The sequence below is a fragment of the Perissodus microlepis genome, chromosome 3, assembly GCF_051167445.1.
Source record: "Perissodus microlepis isolate ML-2025 ecotype Zambia chromosome 3, ASM5116744v1, whole genome shotgun sequence".
Taxonomy (NCBI): domain Eukaryota; kingdom Metazoa; phylum Chordata; class Actinopteri; order Cichliformes; family Cichlidae; genus Perissodus; species Perissodus microlepis.
Window position 1 is genome coordinate 36661776 of NC_140463.1, and position 22784 is coordinate 36684559.

Sequence of the window (22784 nt, forward strand, 5' to 3'; positions counted from 1 at the left end):
TTACATTTGTGCCCGGAGGCGGTGATTGATAGGGCTCATATTCCTCAGGTGCCAGAGCCGTCATCTTGCCCTGCTTGCACGCATCCCCGTCTACCTGCAGACATCATTGTCAGATCTATTGAAAATCGAAATAGTCTTATTGAAAGTCCATCCTCTACCCTAAGCTCCCATGTTCTATTCACTTCATCTCGCTTTCCCTCTCTTCAACTAATAGAGGTGTATTTATATGCAGTGTGGATCTCTTTTCTCCACTGCAGATTCTCCCTGGATAATTCCTTTGACAAGAGCTCTGCTGAACACATACATACATATATATATATATATATATATATATATATATATATATATATATATATATACATATATATATATATATATATATATATATATATATATATATATATATATATATATATATATATATATATATATATATATATATATATATATGAAAGAAGTGATTTGGGGTAAGCAAAGCGTAAAGGGCTGGATACTTCCACCGCCTTCATGCGAGCAGTGTTTTTAATCACGATGCTTGCAAATGACTTAACTCACAAATGAATATTTCAAAAATTGCAATTACTCGCCAAAAAGGTCAACAGAAAGGTCAGACAGAAAAATGGTCATTTGGAAAATGTCGCACCCCCGCAGAGCTTTTAAAAATCACTCCGAGGGTGGGGGCTTCGGCCTCCTGATTGTGGGTTTGCAAGTGGCAAATAGTGAGACAGCAAGCTAAGAAATCTCGCTGTTAAAAAGCTCATTCTCGGGTCACTGACACTGAGCCCAGACCCCATCGCCTTCCCACCCGAACCGCGAGGCACTGAAGAGCAGACAGAGAACGATGACATTTAAAAGTCAGCACTCGTAACAAAACAGGGGTCCTTCGGGGGCTTGTTTTCCATTTCATCTCCCAAGAAAACATGTCAGGCAGGCGCAATTAAGGTCGACCACCACACGCATTTACAATGAACCCCCCCTAACCCCACCAAATGAGCCACCATCAATTGGAAAAACAGATGTCGGGGACATGTGCGGCTCCTAACAAGAGAGTTTTAGATCATTTCGCAGGCTTCAGCTGAAGAGTGCAAGCTCATACGCGGGAGATAATTTCCCAATAAACATGTGCTCTACAATTAGGCAGAATCTGGCAGAGAGCCAAGTATGTTCCTAGTTTGTTTTTTTTTTAAAAAGGGAGAAAAAGATGTTTAGGCTATGAATATGTAAGAGTTTAACATTTTATTCTTAAAAAGAGGCTCGCTTTCAGCAGCAGACAATTTAAACTGGGCGGGGGGGAGTTTGCATTCAAATGAACTCTTGACTTCATTGAATTAATGTAAGATAGATGGAGGAGAGGGGAGGAGATGGCGAGGGAGCTGATTCAACAGATCAAATGTCTCGTTTTCCACCGAGAATCACTGGATGGGTCCGGCCCCCAGAGCTAGTGATTAATTAGCGCATGAATCTGGATCCTGTTATTTGATTAGACCAATGGGAGCCTGTCACACCGACTTCTTAGTTTGCAAAAAATGACATTTTCTGGTGGGCATGAAGTTGAAGTGGTTGGGGGGCTGGAATAAGTCGCACACACACATACAAGACTGCTTTTCAGTGAATTGCTTGGGAGAAAAGGGGGAAAAAAAGGATAGCTTCTTCAATAATGCATGAGGGATTATTTATCTTGAAGTGAGAAACAGTTCAGGCAAATTGTTCTCCCAAATAAATTACGTTTACATATGGCCCAAGGCAGGAGAAATCTCAAAGGCTTTTTTTATGGGGGAGTGCAAAATTATCCAGGAACTGAACTGTCAAAGAACTCCGCAGATGGAGCGCTTAAGAGAACGGCATCAATAAAACATCGTTTTTCTGCTGAGCGTGAAAAATGCGAGGCTCGGAAGCGATCGAGGCGGTCACACAACTTCCGGGACAAAGAAAAAAGTTTTTGAAACTTGAAAAACAACAACAACCCCCAAAAAATGGACTCAATAAGGCGTTTTATCGAAACCTGCAGCCGGGATGACGGATAACACCTCCGTAATGATAAATCCATGAGCCCACCACGGGGATGATCGTGACAAACTTCTCAAATCGACTTGATGGCTTTTGACACTGACCAACGATGCCGCTAAGCACAATTAGCATAACTCATTGTGACAGCACCCAGATATCCATTCACCACGCCAAATGAACGAGCCATTCATTTTGCCTCTGCTCCCGTTCAACAGCGCACGTTTGAGCACATTAATTGGCAACACACCACGAACTTGCAAATTCCAGCAGAGGGGGGAAAAGACTGATGGTGGGGTTTGGGTTTTTTTTCTCATTTTCAGTGGAAATTTGTAAACTGTCAGTCAAACTGGCTGTGATTGCCCGGAGTGAAATGAGATCCTCAGTGTTAACAAATTAGTGCTGAGGGATAGAGATACGGTGAAGATGTAATAAACTACTCCAGCTTATTGGCTCGGCCTCCTCACGTGGTGATGATGTTTTTATGAGAAGCCGCGTGCAACTTCTGTCTGACGCAACCCACGGCGCAGCAATCACTGGAAGTGATTTTCCTCTTTCCTACCGCAACGCAGTATTGACACAGTTCAAGTTAATAACTGTAAGAGTTAATAAATTGGTCACTAGGTGGAGCGAAATCTGCAGAGCTCAGCAGCTTCCCCTTCTCTCTGTGATATACTTCCAGCAGACAGAAGCCTTATGTTTGCACACGCCGGTAACAAATACAAGTGGCTCATCACTCCATAAAGGCTTGATTCACATACTCAGAACATAGAGGTGAAGTGTCTTTCCATCCAGCGAGCACTTCCATTTAATTAATCACTACTTCAATTCATTAAGTGCGTAACCATGACAAGAAAAGAATGAGGAAATGGGAAGCAAGTCCCATCGAGGTCTTGCGTTAAAAAACACTTTACTGTGCAAATTACAACATTAGAGTCTGAGGTCAAATCCTCCGCAGCTTGCCCCCGATTCTCTGGCAGCGTTGTACGAACTCTTTGCTTTGTATTGAGATTAACTAGGTTGTTTTGAAAGTCGTCACATGATCAAAACCCCCTTTTGCATGACCACGATCGCTTGAAGTTTCGTAGAACGGTCTGGATGAGCGACGTTAAAAATGAGAGACATTCACAAAACTAAAAAGGCAAAGAGCTCGTTACTTTGAAGCTGATCTTTATAGAAATACTTTGGATTTACACCATTGCATGTTTGCAGACTGCACATAAGAGTGCTGTGTGTCTGCAGCACGCATTATAACTTATTCAACCACCTGAGAAGACACCAGGTAGAGTATAATTAATGCATAAACGCCAAGAAAAACAATGCAATGCTCGCAAGTGTAAAACATCAACAGCGCATCACTGTATCCATCCAGCTCAAAAAGACGCACTGAAATCACCAACCAACAAGATTCCACAGCGTCAAAGATATTTAATCAGAAACTGAATCATTAATAATCATTTGTTATTATTAATCTCTTGCTCTCTCCTACAGTGCGCCTGTTGTCTCATCTCCCCTCCCTTGACTCCAACCGGTCACAGCAGATAGCTGCCGCTCCCTGATCCTGGATTCTGCTGGAGGTTTCTTCCTGTTAAAAGGGAGTTTTTCCTTCCCACTGTCGCCAAATGTTTGGTCAAAGGGGGTTGTCTCATTGTTGGGGTTTTCTCTGTGTTGTTGTAGGGTCTTTATCTTACAGTGTAAAGTGGCTTAAGGTTAGTGTACTTGTGATTTGACACTGCATAAATAAAACTCAATTGAATCTATTTTTTCAAAAGCGAGAAAACCTGTATGCAAAATGCCGCAGAGAAAATAGAGAGTTTTATTCGTATCTACCATCAGGGGCGTAATTTCCAGGGGGGTTATGACCCCCTCAATAATCAGACCCCCAATAAAATTATGAATTATCTTGCATAAATAGGCTGTTGATTTTCTTTACTCGTTTCAGCTATTACCAGCAAAATAGTTGCATGTTTAATCATCTGGGAATTAACCCAGATTTATTTATTTATTTAGACAAAGATCTTAACCCCCCGAATGTTCAGCACAAAGTTACGCCGATGTCTACCAGGCATAGTGAATGGAGTGAAAGACTAGATTTTTGTCTGCAAAGATGAACTTATACAGAGTAATTTACAGGAATGAAGCTGGATGTAAAGGTGAAAGCAGCGTACTGTTAATTTAATTCTGTGTTATGTTTTGGTACAACTATCTTTTTTCATATTTGTTTTCTTTTTTCTTTTGAGACATGCACTGAATTTAGGTGAATAGGGCTAATTGCATTTTCGTGCAAAGGTTCGGACAGACGTGAAGACGTTAAAGAGGTGTTCTGTTTACGTGACGGTGCAATAAAAAAAAGTCTGTCTCTAAAAATCAGTGAACAATGATGACACATAATAGCGATTGTCATTTTGAAGCCGTAATCATGCAAGTCTACTAGTACAAATTCTTTCCAATTTCCTTTCCTGCATGCAAATCATGCAGAGGTCCCACTTTTGTCAGACAGTCCAACCCAGAAGTGAGCCTGCAGAGAGGGCTGCGCCCGTGGCGGCAGCTCATCCCAGCGAGCCCGACTTTGTTCACCTTGCCTCTGACACCGTTTTGCCATTCCCCCCTCCTTTCCTCTTCGCACTCCCCCTCCTTCCTGTAATGTTCCCAGATGTGTCGGCATCACTCAAGGGAACATCGCAGCCAAGACTAACGCACCTTGGCCCCCACCTACTGCACGCTGCCTCCTAGTCTTAAATGAACACAATCCCTGTCACACAAGCACATAGGAGATACTCGCACACCTCCCAGAGCAGACATGACTCAACATGCCCCTATAGCAACACATGCCCCCTTAGTAATTGAGGTCAAAGAAAAGAAACAACAGCCTGATTTTTGCCTTGTGTGCGGGGAAAGAGGTCTTTCCCTTGCTCCTCTTTTCCTCCATATCATCAGATGGAATTGCCCAGCAGCGTACTGGAGGCAACAGCTTAGCTAAGTTTAGCACTGTGAACTGAGACAAACTGCAGTGCAACCTTGCTAATGTGAACTTCTCAAGGAAAGGTGGTTCAGACGAGGAAAACGCAAGTACAAGTGGTGTATCAGTTTTTCTTTTTGGGGTGGAGGTGGGCTGTACTTGTCTTAAACCCATGTTTATAGCAGTCCTTTACTAATGTAATCACATTCTGAAACACAGTTGTTGCTAATATAAACTGACGGTAATATAACACCAAGTGACATATGCAGTAATCGCTGTCACCACTTAGTGTTTCACTTCAAACCATTATGAGGTTTAAACGAAATGTTTTGTTTCCATGGTCACTCCCATAACATCTGCTCTTACGGAGGAGTATGTTTTAAGAGATACCATCCTCTTCTTAAGTGAAGGAGCAGAGAAGCCAACTTATCTCTTTTTTTACTGCACTATGAGGCATTACAATCTAGTTGTGGTCTCCTGATAAGATGTCAAAAAGTCACAAATAATCTGTTTTTCAGTGTTCACGCGCACGTTTTGTTTTTTATCGGCACAAATTTGCAAGTACTAGAATTATATTTTGTGCTTAAGGTATATATTTTGTGCAGAGAAAGCAGGGAGGCCTGACCATGGCAAGTGAAGAAACAAAGCTCCGAAAGTCGCGGTAACCATTGCATTTCACCACAAACCATGAGCTTTATCTAAACTTTAGGCCTCACTCACACGGGACTTAGGACACCAGGCGCTGACCCCCTGGCAACCTCCTGTTACTAGGGAAAAATGTTTATTCCCGGAGGGGTTGCTAAGTGGTTGCCGGAGGTTGTCGACTGTCACTTGGGTGAAATTGGTAACAAAGAAGTATACCGATCAGTATTCAAGTTCACAAACTGCCATGAGCCTGTGCTGAAAACGAAGCCAACACAGGTGACAAAGGGGCCATAAATGGCAGTTTCATTGATTCCTTCTCGAGGCTGACTCCATGCTATCTGGTAAGCTATACTAAATTCCAATCACTGGTCTGATCCTCTTGACCATGGTCTTGGTCAAGAGGATCGTTTTAGGCTACTTTTCAATGCTGTTCTCTGCTAAATAATATGGCTCGCAGGGTAGTTAATTGCGTAGTGGTTTATACATTCGCCTAATAAGCAAAAGATCCCTGGTTTGTTCCCAGGAGGAGACAGAAATCCCTTGGGGGGGTTTGCATCAGGAAAAGCATCCGGCGTAAAAATCTGCCAAATCAAATGTGTGGAGCTACCTGCTGTGGGGACCCCACTGTGAATAACGGAGCAGCTGAAAGTAACTGTTACTGTGTAGACAACTGTGCTAAAAACCTGCCTGCGCTCAGGCTTTTGTCGGTTAAATGCTAGCAGTTTATTTTTACTTTGTCTCAAAAATAACTGTGGTGACATCTTTGAAGCCTTCAAGTCAAAGGGTTAAAGTGTGAGTCCATCAACAAACGTGTTGGATGACAAACCAGACAGTTGTCATATCCAGTTATTATTATTCCATATTACTTTATTTAGCTCATACCTACCATGAAGAGAGTTCTGCTTTTAAATCATAAATTACTTTTACATTTTTAAATTTTAAATTTAAATTTAAAAGTGACTTTTTAATGTGTCTTTTGCCCCGTCTTCCCCCATGGGTGTCCCTCACTGAGCCTGGTTTTGCCATAGGTTAAAAACTTCCTGTTAAAAGGGAGTTTTTCCTTCCCACTGTCGCCCAGTGCTTGTTCACAGGGGGTCATCTGATTGTAGGGTCTTTGCCTCACAATATTAAACACCTTAAAGCGACTACCAACGTGATTTGGCGCTACATAAATAAAACTGTTGATTCTTCAAATCTGTGATCTCAGCATACACACTCTGGTTTAAAGGACACTTGAATATCTCTTGCTATATCTATTGCTTAACTTTAGGCAGCATCATTCATCTGAACACCTGAGTGCACTTCATTCATTTCCATAGCAACCCACAGTATTGTAGAAGGCCCTTTCACATAAAATATAGCACCAACCGATGACAGAACACCAGAAAATGTGTTTCTCTTGTAATGAATAGGAACCCAGGCAATATCACTGTCTGAATGGATCCCTGGGGCTCTACTTATTATAACTGTATTAATAGTGCAATACTGAGAGCAAATGTTGCTGAACTCCAGCACTAACACAGTGGCCACCAGGTTAGCACAACGCCAGCTGTCACAACAAAACTGATATTAACTTTCTGCTTTTGGCTCAATCCCGATTTTTGAATCGGTTGATTATGATCGTAATGAGGTTAAGATTTCATACGAGTTTATCCTGAACGGTGTGCACAGCAGTCTGAAGAACAACAGCGACCACCGCCGCTGCAACATATCTGCTGTTCACACGGCAGTTTGTGATTTGCTGTAGCTTGAGAAAGACAAATGTGTGTTTGAATTGGAAACAAGGAGAAAGAGAGTAAAGTATTTACATAAAACAGCATATTGGCTGTTGATGTAATTTCCCTTTTGAGCGTGTCATTAAGGCGGTATGAAAAATATGCCCTTATTTGGAATTTGTAGCAAGTCGGGGTGAACATTTTTCAATTTCCTGCCATTTGAAGACAAATCCAGCAAACGGAGTCTCGCTCTCGTCGTCTTCTTTGCATGAACTTGTTTGCATTCCGTTTTATCAAACGCACCCTCGTACAAGGACCCAAGTCTGAATTACATTGTGGTGATTTGTTTTCTGTGGCAGAGCGCGTTTGGAAATAAACCTAAGCCAATTCTCTTTCTCACACTTCTGCGAGTATTTTATTTATTTTCTTTACACCGCAGTGTAATATCCGAGGGCAAAAAGCATGAATTAATACCAATTAAAGCTGGGTGCTCTAATGTTTACGCACATAATGAAGAACAAGAAATTATTTAAATGACAAAATTAAAATGTAATTTCATGCATATGCATCTGTTATGTTTGTAGGTGAACAGAGACTTGCTATTGTCCCATTATTTGTATCAGTGGAGTCGCTTTCATAATAAAAAAAGATCCTTTTTCTCACACATGCAGTAACTAAGCTAGTTGAGCTATAGGCAGCCATCTGAAATATGCATCTTAAAGATACTTGAATAAGTACACATAACAGTGAGATGAAAAAGGGGGAGTGGGTGGGATGGCGGTGGGGGTTTTGCCCTATATACTGTGGTGCAATTCGATGTGCCGGATGATATCAGCAGATTAAAAAGCTGTCTGTATCTGCACTTAACTGCATCTGGCTGCTTTTGTTACCTCCCTTGTGATGTATTCATTTGTGTGCCGTGCACTTGTGTTTGGGTGCGCATATGCCCATTTTAATACATTATCCAATGGGTGTTTCACCCTGGGGAATCGTGCTGGTGCGTACGCCTAAAGGATGTGACACTGCTCAAGGATGACAATTTTCAAACCGGGCCCCCCGCTTGCTTTGTTACACCTCCTCCCTGCGTGGCTAAAACACCACCGACAGTGTGTAGCGCTGATTCAGTGGCGTCAGTCCCTTCACAGTGCACCAGCTTGTCCTGCAGGATAGCGCGAGCCAAACACGGAGGACATTTTAGCACCCCTCCGCCCCCATCCCCACCAAGACCGCACATCTCTAGTAGAAAGAAGGTCTCTTTTAGTTGGGTCACGGTGCCTTAAGGGCTGATTGTGCTAGCTCGAAGCAAAGCTAAATGGTTTGCACTGACATGATGCCAGTTGAGAAGTAAAAAGACACAGAAGGGAAGAGAATGGAAAGTGTGGATTTGTGAAGAAGAAAAAAGTAACAAGGAAAAAGTGAGATAAAAGGTGTTGGAGTCAAAAAATCTACTGCTGGAAATGAATGCCAAAAACAAAAAAGAGAAGGAAAAAAAAAAGTGATTCTTTAACCACCCACGAAGAAGAAGTAATCTCATTCCACATGTATGCAATCAAGGCATTGCTGCTGCAATTAGCCTGGGTGGCTACGCTACATCTGAGACACGCGGCTATGATGATCTCCTTTGATCGTCTTTTCTTCTGCATTTCAAATGACAGGTATCAGACGTGGGGTTATTGTGCGGAGATAATGACTTCTGAATATGTATGAAGTAACGTGTACGCGGTTCTCACGCATCGAGTCATCCGGCTACAACTCTTAACATGTGGCACACTGAGAGCTGACAACAAGTATAAGGCGCATGAAATAGCAGGGAACGTGAGATTTGGGGCAAAACGCGCCATACATGGCTTCGCACGAGCAGGTGTGGAGCTGCGATGTGTGCTACAATATCACACCGAGAAAGGATGGCACCTCAAATAACAACTAATTTACTCTGTAAACCTGTTACTGGGAAACAAAGGCTTCAGTGGTTGCATATATTATTTTTAGGTTGAACTCCTGCAAACAATTTCAGGTTTCTCACACATATCTTAGAAAGGTCACGAAAATTTTCACAATTTAATGCTTAATGGAAAAAGTTTTGCAAAAATATTAAGAACTACTTCACTGCTTGCTGGATTAACATGCAGGCGAGACTATGCGCCTTTGTGAAATACAATAGTTAAATGCAAAAAAGAAAAGGCCTGTTTTGGCAGAGTACTGTGCTGGATCTGCATGAATAAAAGATATAAGATAAAAGATATGTTGATTGGACACGTACTAACTTGTTGGTTAAGTCCAGTGAAAGTACATGATTTGTGGTTCTGGCTCTGAATTATGTGAGGTGGTAAATAAAATAAAGATAATAAAATATTATTTATGGGCTCGACATACAGGCCGATATTAGCTACTTGCCAATAAATTGGTATCGGTATTTCTAAAGGCGATGCATGAAAAATTTAAATAAGCAATAAAGAGACAGGAGAAACACCCTTCAACTATGCTATGAGGGTTGATTTTGCATGTCTTATCTAGCAGAGGGCGCCCTGCAACATCTCTGGGGCCAATACCAGTTTATATTTTGGATTGTTAACTCCTAAACTAAATAAAAGAAGAACAAAAAGCTAACAGTATTCCTTTATGCTTGTATTTGCTTGCACTGCAGCTACAGAGCTTGTACAATAAACATGATAAATAATAGGCTACAGCTAGGGTGGATATTGTCTTTTGGTATCCTCTGGACTTTGAAGAAAAACATTAAAGATACATCGTTCCTCATCCATGTAGCTCATCCATGATAAGAGTAATGCTTCAGATGGGAGGCTAGGCTAGGATTTAAATCCCGACCGCTCAGTTGAAGGGTGGTCCCCGCCATCCCCACCGTGACCTCGATACAGAATGCGCCCCATTGTATGGCAGATCTAACGTGCAACTGGGAAACATCTGCAGCGGGCCTATAAAAATGGCATGCGATGCGATGCCGTCGCCTGCTGCGGAGTGACATCGCTCACTCTGCCTCTCCGGTTTCAAGCCTTTCCTCAGTCCATATCACGACAGAGAAAGGAGTGTATTATCGCAGTGAAAAAGGATCTACTTCCATCCCCCACCCTCCTCTTACGGCCTCTGTCTGTGTGTGTGTGCTTGCATGGCCTAATATGTGTGCGGAGAGTGGGAGGCAAGAGGGAGTACACCACTGGGGAATGTGCACCTGCAATTTTTCTCATTTGACACAGTTGGTCTTTTGTAGGGTCTCAGGGATAAGGAAATGTCTGTGAAAGTTATGACTCCTGCCCTCTGCCTCCCCCCCTTCCAACTCCTTAAAAAAAGAGACATCTTCACTATGGTATTCTCCATCTCAGAGAGGGTAACACATTCGGCAGACTGACGGAACCGAAAAAAAAGCTGTACGTGCCGCACTTAACACTGAAGAGCTATCAGATGTACAAACAAAGCTTGCAACAAGCTGTGGACCCATAAGGAAGGAGATAAAACAGACACAGTGTGAGTGGGGGGGCAAAAAACAAAGTGTAAAAGATGTTTGGAAGATAAACGCTCTGATTTATTTTCATTTACAGTGTGTTTAACATATTCATTTCTGCATTTTGCTTGAGCAGTTTGCTGACAAGCCGTTGCAGATTGTGCAATTATATAATATAATCAAGCCAAAAATAGGGAGCAGGAGAAATATCTGAAGAGAAATTTAAAAAAAAAGCTAATGCTTGGATATGGCTTCCAAATTAAAAAAAGATTACAACACCAGATTTCACATACAATAAATCTAAATCCAGAAGCAGCGTGTGAAGCGATGCGAGGTAAATAACACGCTTTCGTGTTTTGGCGAGAGGTTTTGGAAAATGTGCGTTGCCTGCAGTGTGTGGATGAGCACAATTACATTTGCAGCTGGTCAAGTTGGTCCTTGGACGTTTTCTCCTGTTTTTTTCTTGACGTTAGTCTCTACGCTCGGTGTTCACTGCAACTCGGTGTTTTCAATTATCCTGGCTTTTGCACGCTCTGATGCAGACGCTCTCCTGCATATGTGAAAGAGAACCGCTACCACACCATTATTAAAAGATGCTAAAAGCTGGATAAGAACAAGTAGAAGCCAGATGACCAAAGAGGTTCATAGGCCTTCCTCTTGGTCTGGCCTTGTAACCTTCTGTATACAGATTATTACATAAAGAAGGGCTATTGTGAGCATTTTGGCTGTGCTCACGTCCATTTTTTTCTGTCTAAATGAGGGTGTTTTAATAACCACTAGTATATTAAGCTTTCAGACTCTCTGATTGCTTGTGGGGGTTGTCTTTTTTCCTACGACTTGTTGCCGTACTCCCAGATCTCAGCATTTAATTCGTCCGGAGCTGTGCTATCATAACTGATAAATCTACTGAAAATATGACCCAGTTTGTAATAAACTGGAATTATACTTTGAGCACAGAGTCAAGGGCTATCTCGGGGAGTCTGTTCGGTCAGGATATCAGTGATCCATGGCCTAAACAGACGACTCCTCCCGTGGGTAACAGCTGTGGTGTGAGACTCAGGGCAAGCTGTGACCCCTTGAGCCTTGGATACTGTACATCTGCAGAGGATGCAGCGGGAGGGGAGCACTATGGAAGATTTGTGTCCTTCTGTGTGGGAGGGTTTGAAAGAAAGATAATAAAGAGGGAGAGGGAGTGTGTGTGTGTGCGCGCTGCTCATGCAGTACATAAAACGCATAAACTACACTGTATTTTCCACCCAGTGCAAAGCACTGGAACTGTAAACTACTTGACCCTGGCATCCTTCCAAACAAGGAGGCCACGCTGAGGAGCTACCATTACTCTCGGGCTATCCATTCCCCTCTCTCCTTCCTTTTATTTTAATGAGAGCACAATTAATAAGGAAATGGACCAGCTTCCCAAAGGAGGCTGGTTCCTCTACAATGGAAGCCTTCTTTTGTCAATGGCTGTATTGAATTCCTCTACAAGGCCACTGGGCTATACTGAAGGCCATCTCTAGTATCGTCCCCACCCCCACGCAACTAACTCTATCGCTTCTTACCCCTCTCTGTTCTTCTCGAGCTCTCATGGGCTAATCTGTGCCACGGTATCATTTGATCCCCCCTACACTTTTGCTATAAATGCACACTTTACAATACTCAATATTGATTCACTGTGAATGGTTGGTTTATTCAATGATAGAGCTGAGGGAAGAGAGAGGAGGGTCCCATGCTACCTTGACTATAATTGGCCTGCTGCATCTGTGGTGAACTTTAGTTTGAGGCAAAATGGCATTGGATCTTTGTTTGTGAATGAATACATTAAAATTCACCCTGTTAGCTCAAGTGTCGCATAAGGGAAGGAAAGGAGATCAAAAGGAGCAGTGGCTGATTAATCCTTTGCCACTTTTGTTTTTCAATTATTCCCTTTGTTGGTCAAATAAAGGAGGTATTGCTTCACACGTCCTCCGAGTCCCACAAAAGAAGGCACCTGTATTTTCCTCTGCATTTGTCTAATGCTCTCAATTGCTCCTACAAGGCTGAACAACAGCAATAATGCCACATGCAGCAAAAGATGTACTGATAATGTGCAAATTAACATTTCCTCATTGTACTGTACTGTACATAATAAGGCTACTGTAATATGCTCTTCATTTGCAAGGCTGTTTTTTTGTTTTGGCAACAGGGAGCCGTTATGCTAATTTCTTTATCAACAGAAAATTTAAATGTCTCTCGGTTGGGCCAAAAGAAAAAGCACTTGAAAATTTGCTACTGTGACCTTTGAGCAACATGTTCCACTGATACGAGACCTCAGCGTTGCCCACCAGTGCCAAAACACCACAACTTGGTCAGTGCTGCCCTTAATGTGAAAGACACCGGTAGCAAGTTGGCTGTTTAGCTATTAGCTGTTTAGCTATTAGCTAGACTCAGTAGACCGTCTCGGTCTAACTAGACAGTCTTGCTAACAGCTAGGTTGATTACAATGATTAGTTTCAGCAACAACTTTTTATTTTAAGAATGTAAAAATATCAAATCCCAGCTGTGCTGAATAGAATAGTAATTTCATCTACACAGCCTAGCTAATAACTAGAATGTCTAGCTAGGCTGTTTAGCTAGGCCGTTTAGCTAGACTGTAATAGCTAAGCATTTCTAGCTATTAACTAAACAGCTGCAGTTGTTGTGAGGTAAGTTTTTAGGATTGAATTAAAAATGTTCTCTTTAAAGCCCAAATAGGATGCAAATTGATTACAATGATTACTTTTGCTATCATTTATTTAATTTTAAGAAGGTAAAAATATCAAATCTCAATTGTGTTGAACAGAATGCTGATCTCATTTTGAACCGTGTATTTAGAGAGATAAATAGGAACTAATAAACAGACAGATATTAAGATGGAAATATCCCAGTTCCCAACCACATAAACACAGACATCTATGCAAATATCAACTCACACTATTAGCAACATGTGCTTGGGAATGACAGATTGTAATCTGAGTAATTAGTAAAATGCGTACAGTATGCCTCAAGGCATGTTTAAATCATGCACTGCTGCAGCAGCAATTCATTATGTGGGTGGTTGGGACACAGTTTCACCACCATCATCATACCCTCATCCGTGATTGTGAAAGCCTTATGGTGGAAACAGTGCTTGGAGGAGGAGGGGGGGGCAATCCTTCCAAGCTGAAAGATTAGCATATACAGCACTGCAGTGTCTTAATATCGCTACATGTAATCACATGCACAGTCTGTCACTGCACCTAATGTGCCATCAGAATACAAATCCCGTATCTCACATACATGCACAGCACATGCACAGTTATTCCACAGACGATGGGAATCAACATGGATTTCACAAAATAAGAAAAAGGTCATTAATTTCACAAATTGAGTAAAGCATGGGTCAATGCATTGTCTCTCTGCTTGGTTTCTTTTTTGCCCTTCCTGCTCCTCACATTCCGCCCACACCCTAAATTACTCCCTGACCCCTGCTGTTATGCAGTGTGGGAAACCCTGTGGTATTCTACGCCCACCATTTCTGCTGTGCGAGCTGGGCTGCGGGGTTACTTAGCAATTCTCCCTCCAGCCTTCCGGACACTACAAAACGCATACACATTATGCAGTCTAATGTAAACTAACATCCACTGCCACTTGACCTTGCTGTCAATATCTGTCCTCATTAAACACCATTCGGCCAGCTCCAAGTCCACTTTAAATGGCATCATTCAGCGCTTAGCAAATTATGCTTGTGCAAGTGGGTTGAGTGAATTGAGATTCTAATTCATGTATTTGGAAGATATACTCAGGTCCCGGTGCAGACACCTATAAAACATGGAGAGGTATTTAACCACACCCTGCCATTCTTAATGTTACTGTCATTCATTCCTCTTGGGTTGCACGTTCTGACAGCAATTTGGCAATGTCAAGCCGTCACTACAGATGCCACGGGCAGCAAGGGCCATTTTTTTATTCCCCATATCAAGCAGGTATTGATTTTTCACTCATTACAGAAGGACATAAAAAGAGAAGGGAATGTTAGATGCCAAACGCCACACAAAATATATTACGCGGACGTGGAAAATTCAACTGAATCCAAAGATGACGAGTCTTTCAGCGCTGCATATTTAAATCTAATTGAAAAACTTGTATTCAAACGATGCAACACGTCCTAAAAACTGAAACTAAAAGTGAAAACTTGAAATAAGCTGTCATTCAAGTGGCAGCTGTGCAACCCATCCTTAGGGTGGGTGTAAAATTTGATTTGTCCAAATATGCATGTTGTTTGTTTTAGTAAGTCTTGTGGGGTTTATTGTAAAACTATAATAGGGATGCAAATTAAAAAGAGAAATAAACCTGTTAATGCATTCAACCAGAGGCTTTTTAAAGTATATCATGAAAACCATTTTCAAAGCAATCCAACTTTTATTATAATATCAATTTAAAAAAGACCCTCTCACACGTTTCTTTATTATTTGATTAAAATCCGTGGCTTTGAAATGAAGTCAAGACTTCCCTCAAGTGCTAGAAATAAGCACATATATACTTTAAAAGCCATACTCGCCTCGCCCAGAGTCAATGAGGCATACCGTTTTGCACAACAAGGACTGCGCCCTAACAAAAAATACAGCTGGAACTAAAAGTTTTTACTGTGACTCAGGGGGATGGAAGCTTGATTAATGCTAAAATATCTCAACAAGTTTTCATGAAATCTTGCAATGACATTCAAGGTTCTCAAAGAAGGCTGATTTCTGTGGGTGTGAGTGTAGTAGCTTTTCGTTATTTATGTATTTATTAATTTTACAATTTAGAATTAAGGATGCTAAACTAAGAAAAATTAACAAGCGTTGTGGTTGTCACAGTGCTAGAATTTCAAACGAAATACTAATATGCAGGAAATAGTGCATACTTGCTACTCCTTTGATACCACAGGGGGGAAAAAAACACAATTAAGAGTAATTTTTTAAAGATAAAGATAAGAACAATAGTGTTTGTGAATGCATTCAGCTACAGCTCTGTTTATTTGCTGCACTTCTGTTGACTTGATGCCAAAAAACAAGTGGCGTCACTTTTTCAGAATTTCAATATCCAGGCCGTTTTCACTCACGAGGGGGTAATATACCGACGATTTGTCACGTCCCGAGGTGTTCCTGAGGAACGCGAAGGGTGACCTTCCGCGTTCTTATACTACGCACAGGGTTATGGATGAAATCCATTAGAATGACGCTCCCGTGGCAATACACGTTCCAGTCATGTATCACAGCCCTAACCCTAACCTTAACCACCACTTTAATGACGTTAGATTGTGTTTTCCAATTTAAGTCAAATAAACGTACATGTGTAAATTCATTCCAAGCGGTTCTCACGTTTCCTAATTTTTCCGATCTCGTAATATAGGGACGTGTTGGGTGCCCGGAAGCGTAATATACCGACGATTTGTCACCTAGCGTAAAATGTTACGCTTTGGGAGTGAAAATGTGTACCTTAAATATCAGTTCTGGTGACATGCCTAGTCAGTGTCCCTATGTCTGGCTGCACGTCAAATAGATACAAATAATATGGGTGGATTGCACCCATGCAAAAAAATATGCAATAGAGTTAGACAAAATAAACTGATATCGGATACGCTATGCAAAATGGATGGTAGATAATAGGAATGGGCATGGCACTCAAAAGGACTGAATACTGGCTTGACCTGAAAGTTTAAATAATGAATAGACATGTTTGTTTTGTGATTGCTTATTACATGTGAGGCCGATACCTGCCTCACACCACAAAAACCATTCAGTGAAGACTGCTGTACAAAAGCTACAGTCGTCGAACTCTCGATTTACTCTTACCAAAGCGACACAATGCCTGTCTAAATAAAGTCCTGTTGTTTGGTTTTCTCTTCATCTAACGTCGCCTTCTAATGCATATATAATTTATCCCTGCCCCAAAGTGCTGTATATGCATGTACATTATGCTGGTGCAAATGAATGATTGACATCCACCCACTCCGAAGCCCACTTATTTGCAATGCTTGAAGAGGCACCTCGCAGTCACAACACAACAGCACATGCCTCAGTAGGCTCTACAAAGAACTTTCTGCCGCTTTGAAATATGAGCTCAAATAAATCATTTGTTTAATTAATTAAGCAAATTAGGCAAATCCAGGGATGCCTTGGCGGATGGAGTCAGTGCCCTGGCAGTAGAAGATTAATTAAGTGGATCGGGTACGGGAACAGCGAGCCTGACGTCAGAGTTTAATGCTCTTGTTTGGTTAGACACAGCTAACCTTAGCATATTAATGATGATACGGGAATGTGAGAAAGAGAGGCTTTGTTTAAGGCCTGCAAGAGAATGCAGGCATGCATGAAAGGCGAGACGGACGTTATGTATGTTCATCTGCAGAACTGCCAATTACCCAACATTGTTCTGCAAGATACAAAAACCTACCCTACCAGTGCAACACCTAACAAACGCTGAACAGATGTGGCAGGCACACATCTGTCTTGCTGCCTCATCCATTCCTCATTACCTACCAACCCCTCCCTGCCCCTCCTCACCCAGCAGGATGATATCTGGTTCCACGCTTGATGCATGCGCTTGTATCTGACCGTACAACCAAGAGTCAGACTTCATGTTCTTCGTCTCCTAAATTTGTTTCTTGAGCCGTCATCCATTATAACACGGCGATGTCTCCGATTGCACGGGGCAGTATTAAGCGGAATGAATCTAAAAGTCATCCAGGAGGATTTTACATACACAGAAACGCATGATTAATGCGCCGCTCTGGCATGGCTCGAGTGTTCGGGACATTGCTTTTTCCTTTTGTTAGTTGATCTTACCGAAACAACGCCAAGGTTGCGTTCTGCCTATTTTTCAAGCCCCCGTGACAGCATCAGGGATGGAACTTTTTATTAATCTGGCACGGACTTTGCAGCTCCACTCGCGCACAAACCAGAAGATGATAGGGAAGCACACACACTCGCATACAAGCAAACAAAGAGCCACCCACGTACAAACAGCCACGCATCCTTAACGCTCCTTAAGCTGCGTTCTCTCCTTGACTTTCTTTTCTTTTTTAATCTCGCTGCTGTGACGGTTGTCCAGAAATATTCCTTATTCTGCTCAACAGCAAAAAAAGAAGAAAAAAAGACAAGGAAGGCCACTGTTGGGCTTCTATTTCAGCCTCTTAGGCTAAAGTGGCAAATGCATCAGCGTGCATGTGTACTGTGATTATTAAAAGTGCGACTTTGCATGTGTGTCAGTGGGAATGGTGCTGGTTTCTTTTGCTTGACGCTAGTCAGCGTGTGCGCGCACGAGGTTGCGTGTGCCTGACTTTCAGACAAAAGGGAATATAGATGCCAAAGTAGGCCAGCATCCCCCAGAGTACACATTTCCAACACTCTCAGGGTGAAACATGCACAATGACATTGTGGTGAATATTCCCACTCAAGCTTCCCCCAGCTGCAAAACAGTTCACTGGCAACATCTGGCCACGTCTGCTCATAGCATCAGAACGAGGCTGAGTATTAAATGATTGCTCTTGATGAACATGTCAAATTATTTACTGGGTGTCAGCCACTAAATCTGCTACGAAATGCACCAGTGCGGCTGTTTTTTTGCCTTACGGAGTCGGCGGTTTACGAGTTCGATGTCACCTATTACTCGGCGATGAAGGAGAGGTTGATCACAGAGAGAGCAGGATGATTGATTTAAAGGACTGTGAAGGTGTTTTCGCATGGTTCGGCCCGTTTACGAGAAATCACGCGAGCCCCGCGGATGACCATTTTTTCAAATGATCGCAAACAGATTTTAAGACTGATGAATTCACTTTTCTCCCATCTTATTCACACCATACTGACGTAAAATAAATGCAGCTGAGAGGAAAAAAGAAAAAGAAAGGAAAATGCAGTCGTGTTATGCTTGGGGGGGAAAAAACACTTCAAAAAATGTGAAGTATACTGGATTTATGGCGGCGCTAAAACACGCAAAAGACAGACCTTCCTTCCTTTCCATAAACTGAACGTCACAGGGCGTCTACAGCTGACACGTCTCAGCCACATTTCTCGGATGTCTGCCTTATTTCAACCACTTCACCTCCACCCCCGGGGACGCTTTCTACTGGGCTGCGTCTGTGTAATCCTACAGTTGTTTGTCCAACCGGCAGACGATCGTTATGCATCTTTCTGATGACGACATGTGCAAACGCTCTCATTCCAAAGACGGGAGATTCCTCCAGTAAAGCTGCAGCTTTAAGAGAATTAATTGCAGGTGAAAAGCAGCCGATTTTGATGCAGGCAGAATTTAACACAGATAGCCCAAGAGGTGCTTCTGCACAGCTTGACTGACATATCTATTTTAAGCAGCACTTTACAGTCAATGCTAATCAAATGAAAGGTCAAAGGGACTAACAACAGTGACCACACAGAGTGTCTGCTCTAAATATGGCTGCTTGTATATGGATATATGAGTGCCTTTGTGCTGCTCGTAACAGTATTAGTTAAGCATTAGTGTGTGTGCTTTGACATTTATGCTGAGGCTTGATCACACATCAGTTTACTGGGTTTTATTTTACTACTGTCATTTATTTTAACAAAATCTACTTTGATACAATAGTGAAAAAGTTGTGTTATAAGGAGGAAATGGCTCCTCTTGTCTATGTATATCATTTTTTTATGCTGTCAAACAGCCCTCGCTAATAAATATTTGAGGCTGTTCTTGAAAACTGCTAGATTCAGACATAAAAGCAGAGACGATAGAGCATTTTCAATGGCAGCTCCTAATCTTTGGAGCAACCCACCTTTTTAAAACACTGTTATAAAAAGCTGCTCGCTTGCCTTTAGTTCTAATTGAGCAAGGCTGGTTTTTATTATCCAAATGCACAGAAGATTATATTTTTTAAGTAACGGACATAAAGGCTTAGGGTAAACTTTAAAATTCATAAGGTTTTACATTCAGAAGCACAGCAAATGTCCACTTGTCCCATACTTATGTCTGGATGTGTTAGCTACCTGCCCGCATTCAGGGGAAACTCACGAATCCGTTATTTCTATCAGTACGTGTTTTGATCGTTACTCATCTGTGATTAGCTGTGGTGTTAAAGCACTTTTGATATTTTTTATTTTTGAATTCTCAAATTAACCTAAATGACAATGAACCCTCTTTTTTGGAGTTGGTGTTAAAACTTAATGCTTATGATCATGTGAGTGGCCCCCATGGGTAGTACAGTAGGAGGTAGCCGTAGTGCTACCAGTCAGCCTCGGTCCCAGTGGCCACTCGCATTGTTGCAAAAATGCAAGAGAAAAATGCTCCCTGTCCCACGCCTCCCTCTTTTAACAAGCCCACGTTTCAGTAGCTATCAACTACTATCACCAATTATTTAAACCAAGTGCCACTACACATTTGCGAGGTCCCATTGTGCCGACAAGTTTGTATTTCAACCCGAAAACAGGACCTAGAACGCTAGGCTAACAGTGCTCCACTGGGGAAAAGGAAGCCTAGCTCGCCATCATTAGCACTCCTTCCCACCAGACTTTCAATAGTGGCAATCATCAACAGCTCTTACCCACACAGCACCGAGTTCATCCTGCATTCCTCAAAGGAGGGAGTCGAGACAGCTTTATAAATATTTCTTTTGTTTTGCAAAAATGAATTTTCATTTTCAGTTCGACTACCTGGTAATGCCTAAACCTTTACTCAATGGATCTCTCTAAAGACGGATGTAGCCTGTAACATATTGTTGGCCTCCTGACCTTCTTCTGAGCATTAAGGAAAACCGAAGAAGTGTGCTTTTTACCTGCCCTCCCCCCCACACACAATCCCATCCCATCCACAGATATCACAGCACAAAAACAATTCAATTAGCCTCAAATCTCCCATTAATGGTTCTCGCCATATTAAATTAACATTTTTATGGGCCATTGCCCCACTCCCCGTCACTCCCTACATCTAAACCCAAGCCGCATCCACACCCCGAGCTACCAGACCACCACCACTGACTACTTTTAATCTGAATTTAAATGACTTCATTTACTTTGCCTCTGAAACAATCCACAGAAGGCCAAGGGGAAACGCTGCGATTTCCGTTTACAGAGACGTGGTAAAAGAAAGACCTTGCAAATTAATCTTAAGATCTTAATTCATGAAGTGATAAAAGATCTCCTTTTTTTCTTCTTTTCCTCCCTAATTCTTGCAACTTTTAACAATCCTAAACGTACGCCACAAAGCCAACGCGGCGTTAGTGATTCTTTGAAAGTAATTTCAGTTCATTTTTCTATTGCCAGGAGAGCAAGAGATGGAGCCAAGAGTAAGAGGGACAGATCTAAAAATAGATTGAAAAATCACAGAAAAAAAAAAACAGACAGAAAAATCAAAAGAAGAAAAGTGTAGGGGAAAAAAAGTTTCTGCGAGTTTTGGGAGTAAAAATAACTGCTAATTAGTGAGAGGAGCTGCATAGACGGCGAAAACAAGACAGACATAAAGTCAGAGGCTTTTACTGCAGTTGGCTGACAGAATCTGGCACTTAAGTAGTGAACACATGAAATTCTGATACAGCTTCAAATCATGCCAATCAGGAAACGCAAGAGGCATGTTTTGTGCCTGCATCTGCACATCCACACAGACACAAACACTTGCTTTAATGAGCCAAACTCACCCAGTGCGGCTGGTGCGAAGAGGCTGGCGAGGACTAGCAGGCGTGCGGTCAACATGGCCTCCTCCTCCTCCTCTTACCGCCCGCTGCTGAAGGTCCCAGATAAGTTCAGTACTCAGTGTTTTGCTGGCAAATGCCCCAGCTGGGTGCTTCCTTTATGGCACCGATCCCTCCACTGCGCCACACTTCCCACAGGACCGCAGCAAGCCTTGTTGCTCGGATTCCAGATGCCTTCCAAAGTCTGTCAGAAACAAAACAACAACAAAAAAACAACATGCCTATGAGCTGAACAGAAGACAGGAAGTAAATGAGGTTTGGGATCTCAAAAAACTTCTTGGTGAACTATCGGACTGTTGTCTTTTCCAGTAAGAAGCGTGGCAGATGGATGCCCGTGGCTTTATAAATCACAGTGACACAGTGCAAGTTGCTCAGTCTGCAGTCATATGAACTCATACCAGGCGTGATCAACCAGACGCTAAGAGAGCGCAAACCACAAAAGGTATTTTTGGATATTCTGTTGTTGTTTGCTCGTCGAAGTGTTAACTCCTTACACCTTACCAACAAATCACTCCCACAGAGAGGCGAACACTGAGCGATGAAGCACACGCTGCTGTGTTTGGAGAACTGGTTATGCATATGTGCTCCAGACCTCATGTATTCTCTCAAGGATTGATGGCAATTGACATAAGAAACGCACTAGTGTTTTCACTTTCCTGTGGGTAAGAACCATAACTTAGCAGTTTGAGATTTTGCACCTATGGACATTTTTCTGCTGTGCTACTGGGCTTGTTTCCAAAATTCTAGTCGGCAAAACAGTTCACAAAGCAGAGCTGCCCTCAACCTCCTGTAACATCGTGAGAGGGCCCCATGAGTGAAAGTCATTGCTAAGCTAGTGCTACTTAGCATAAAATGAGCTGCAAACATCAAATATGTTTTGCATGGCGATTCCTGAAAATTGTGCCACTATTCAAAATGAAGATATGTAACATAACAGTGAGATGTGAATGAATAATAGGGTGCACGGTTAAAGAAGGATCAACAATATAATCTGATGCGATTCATAATATGATCCCCATAAAACAAATACCATGATATTAAAGTTAAATCAGCTTTAATGATTATCCCCCCTCATCTACAAAACCCTTCTATTATCCACCATCAGCCATGATCTGCTGCAGAAATGTAATCTCTGTAAAACGACACAAGTCAAAGAGTGCACATAATCCTGGCATCCATTACACAATCGCCACTGCTGCACATTAGGCTGTCAGTACTACATTCAATATGGGGGAGCTAATTCCTTTGTGGGAGGGATGAAAATCTGGTTGCGAAAGGTCAAGCGCTTGGGAAGTTGACTGACATAAGAATCTCAAG

The 22784-nt window shown here is 42.1% G+C and overlaps 1 protein-coding gene across 7 annotated transcripts in view; it reads right to left on the reverse strand.

Moving 5' to 3' along the window:
* The window catches only part of LOC146391372 (adhesion G protein-coupled receptor L3), a 253907-nt gene that overhangs the window by 164591 nt on the left and 66532 nt on the right, over positions 1–22784 (reverse strand). For all 7 annotated transcript variants that reach the window (XM_084924260.1, XM_084924263.1, XM_084924262.1 and 4 more), the window contains exon 3: positions 21414–21651. In XM_084924260.1, the coding sequence (XP_084780386.1) occupies positions 21414–21468 (55 nt within the window). In that variant the 5' untranslated portion in view covers positions 21469–21651. The remainder of the gene's footprint in view (positions 1–21413; positions 21652–22784) is intronic.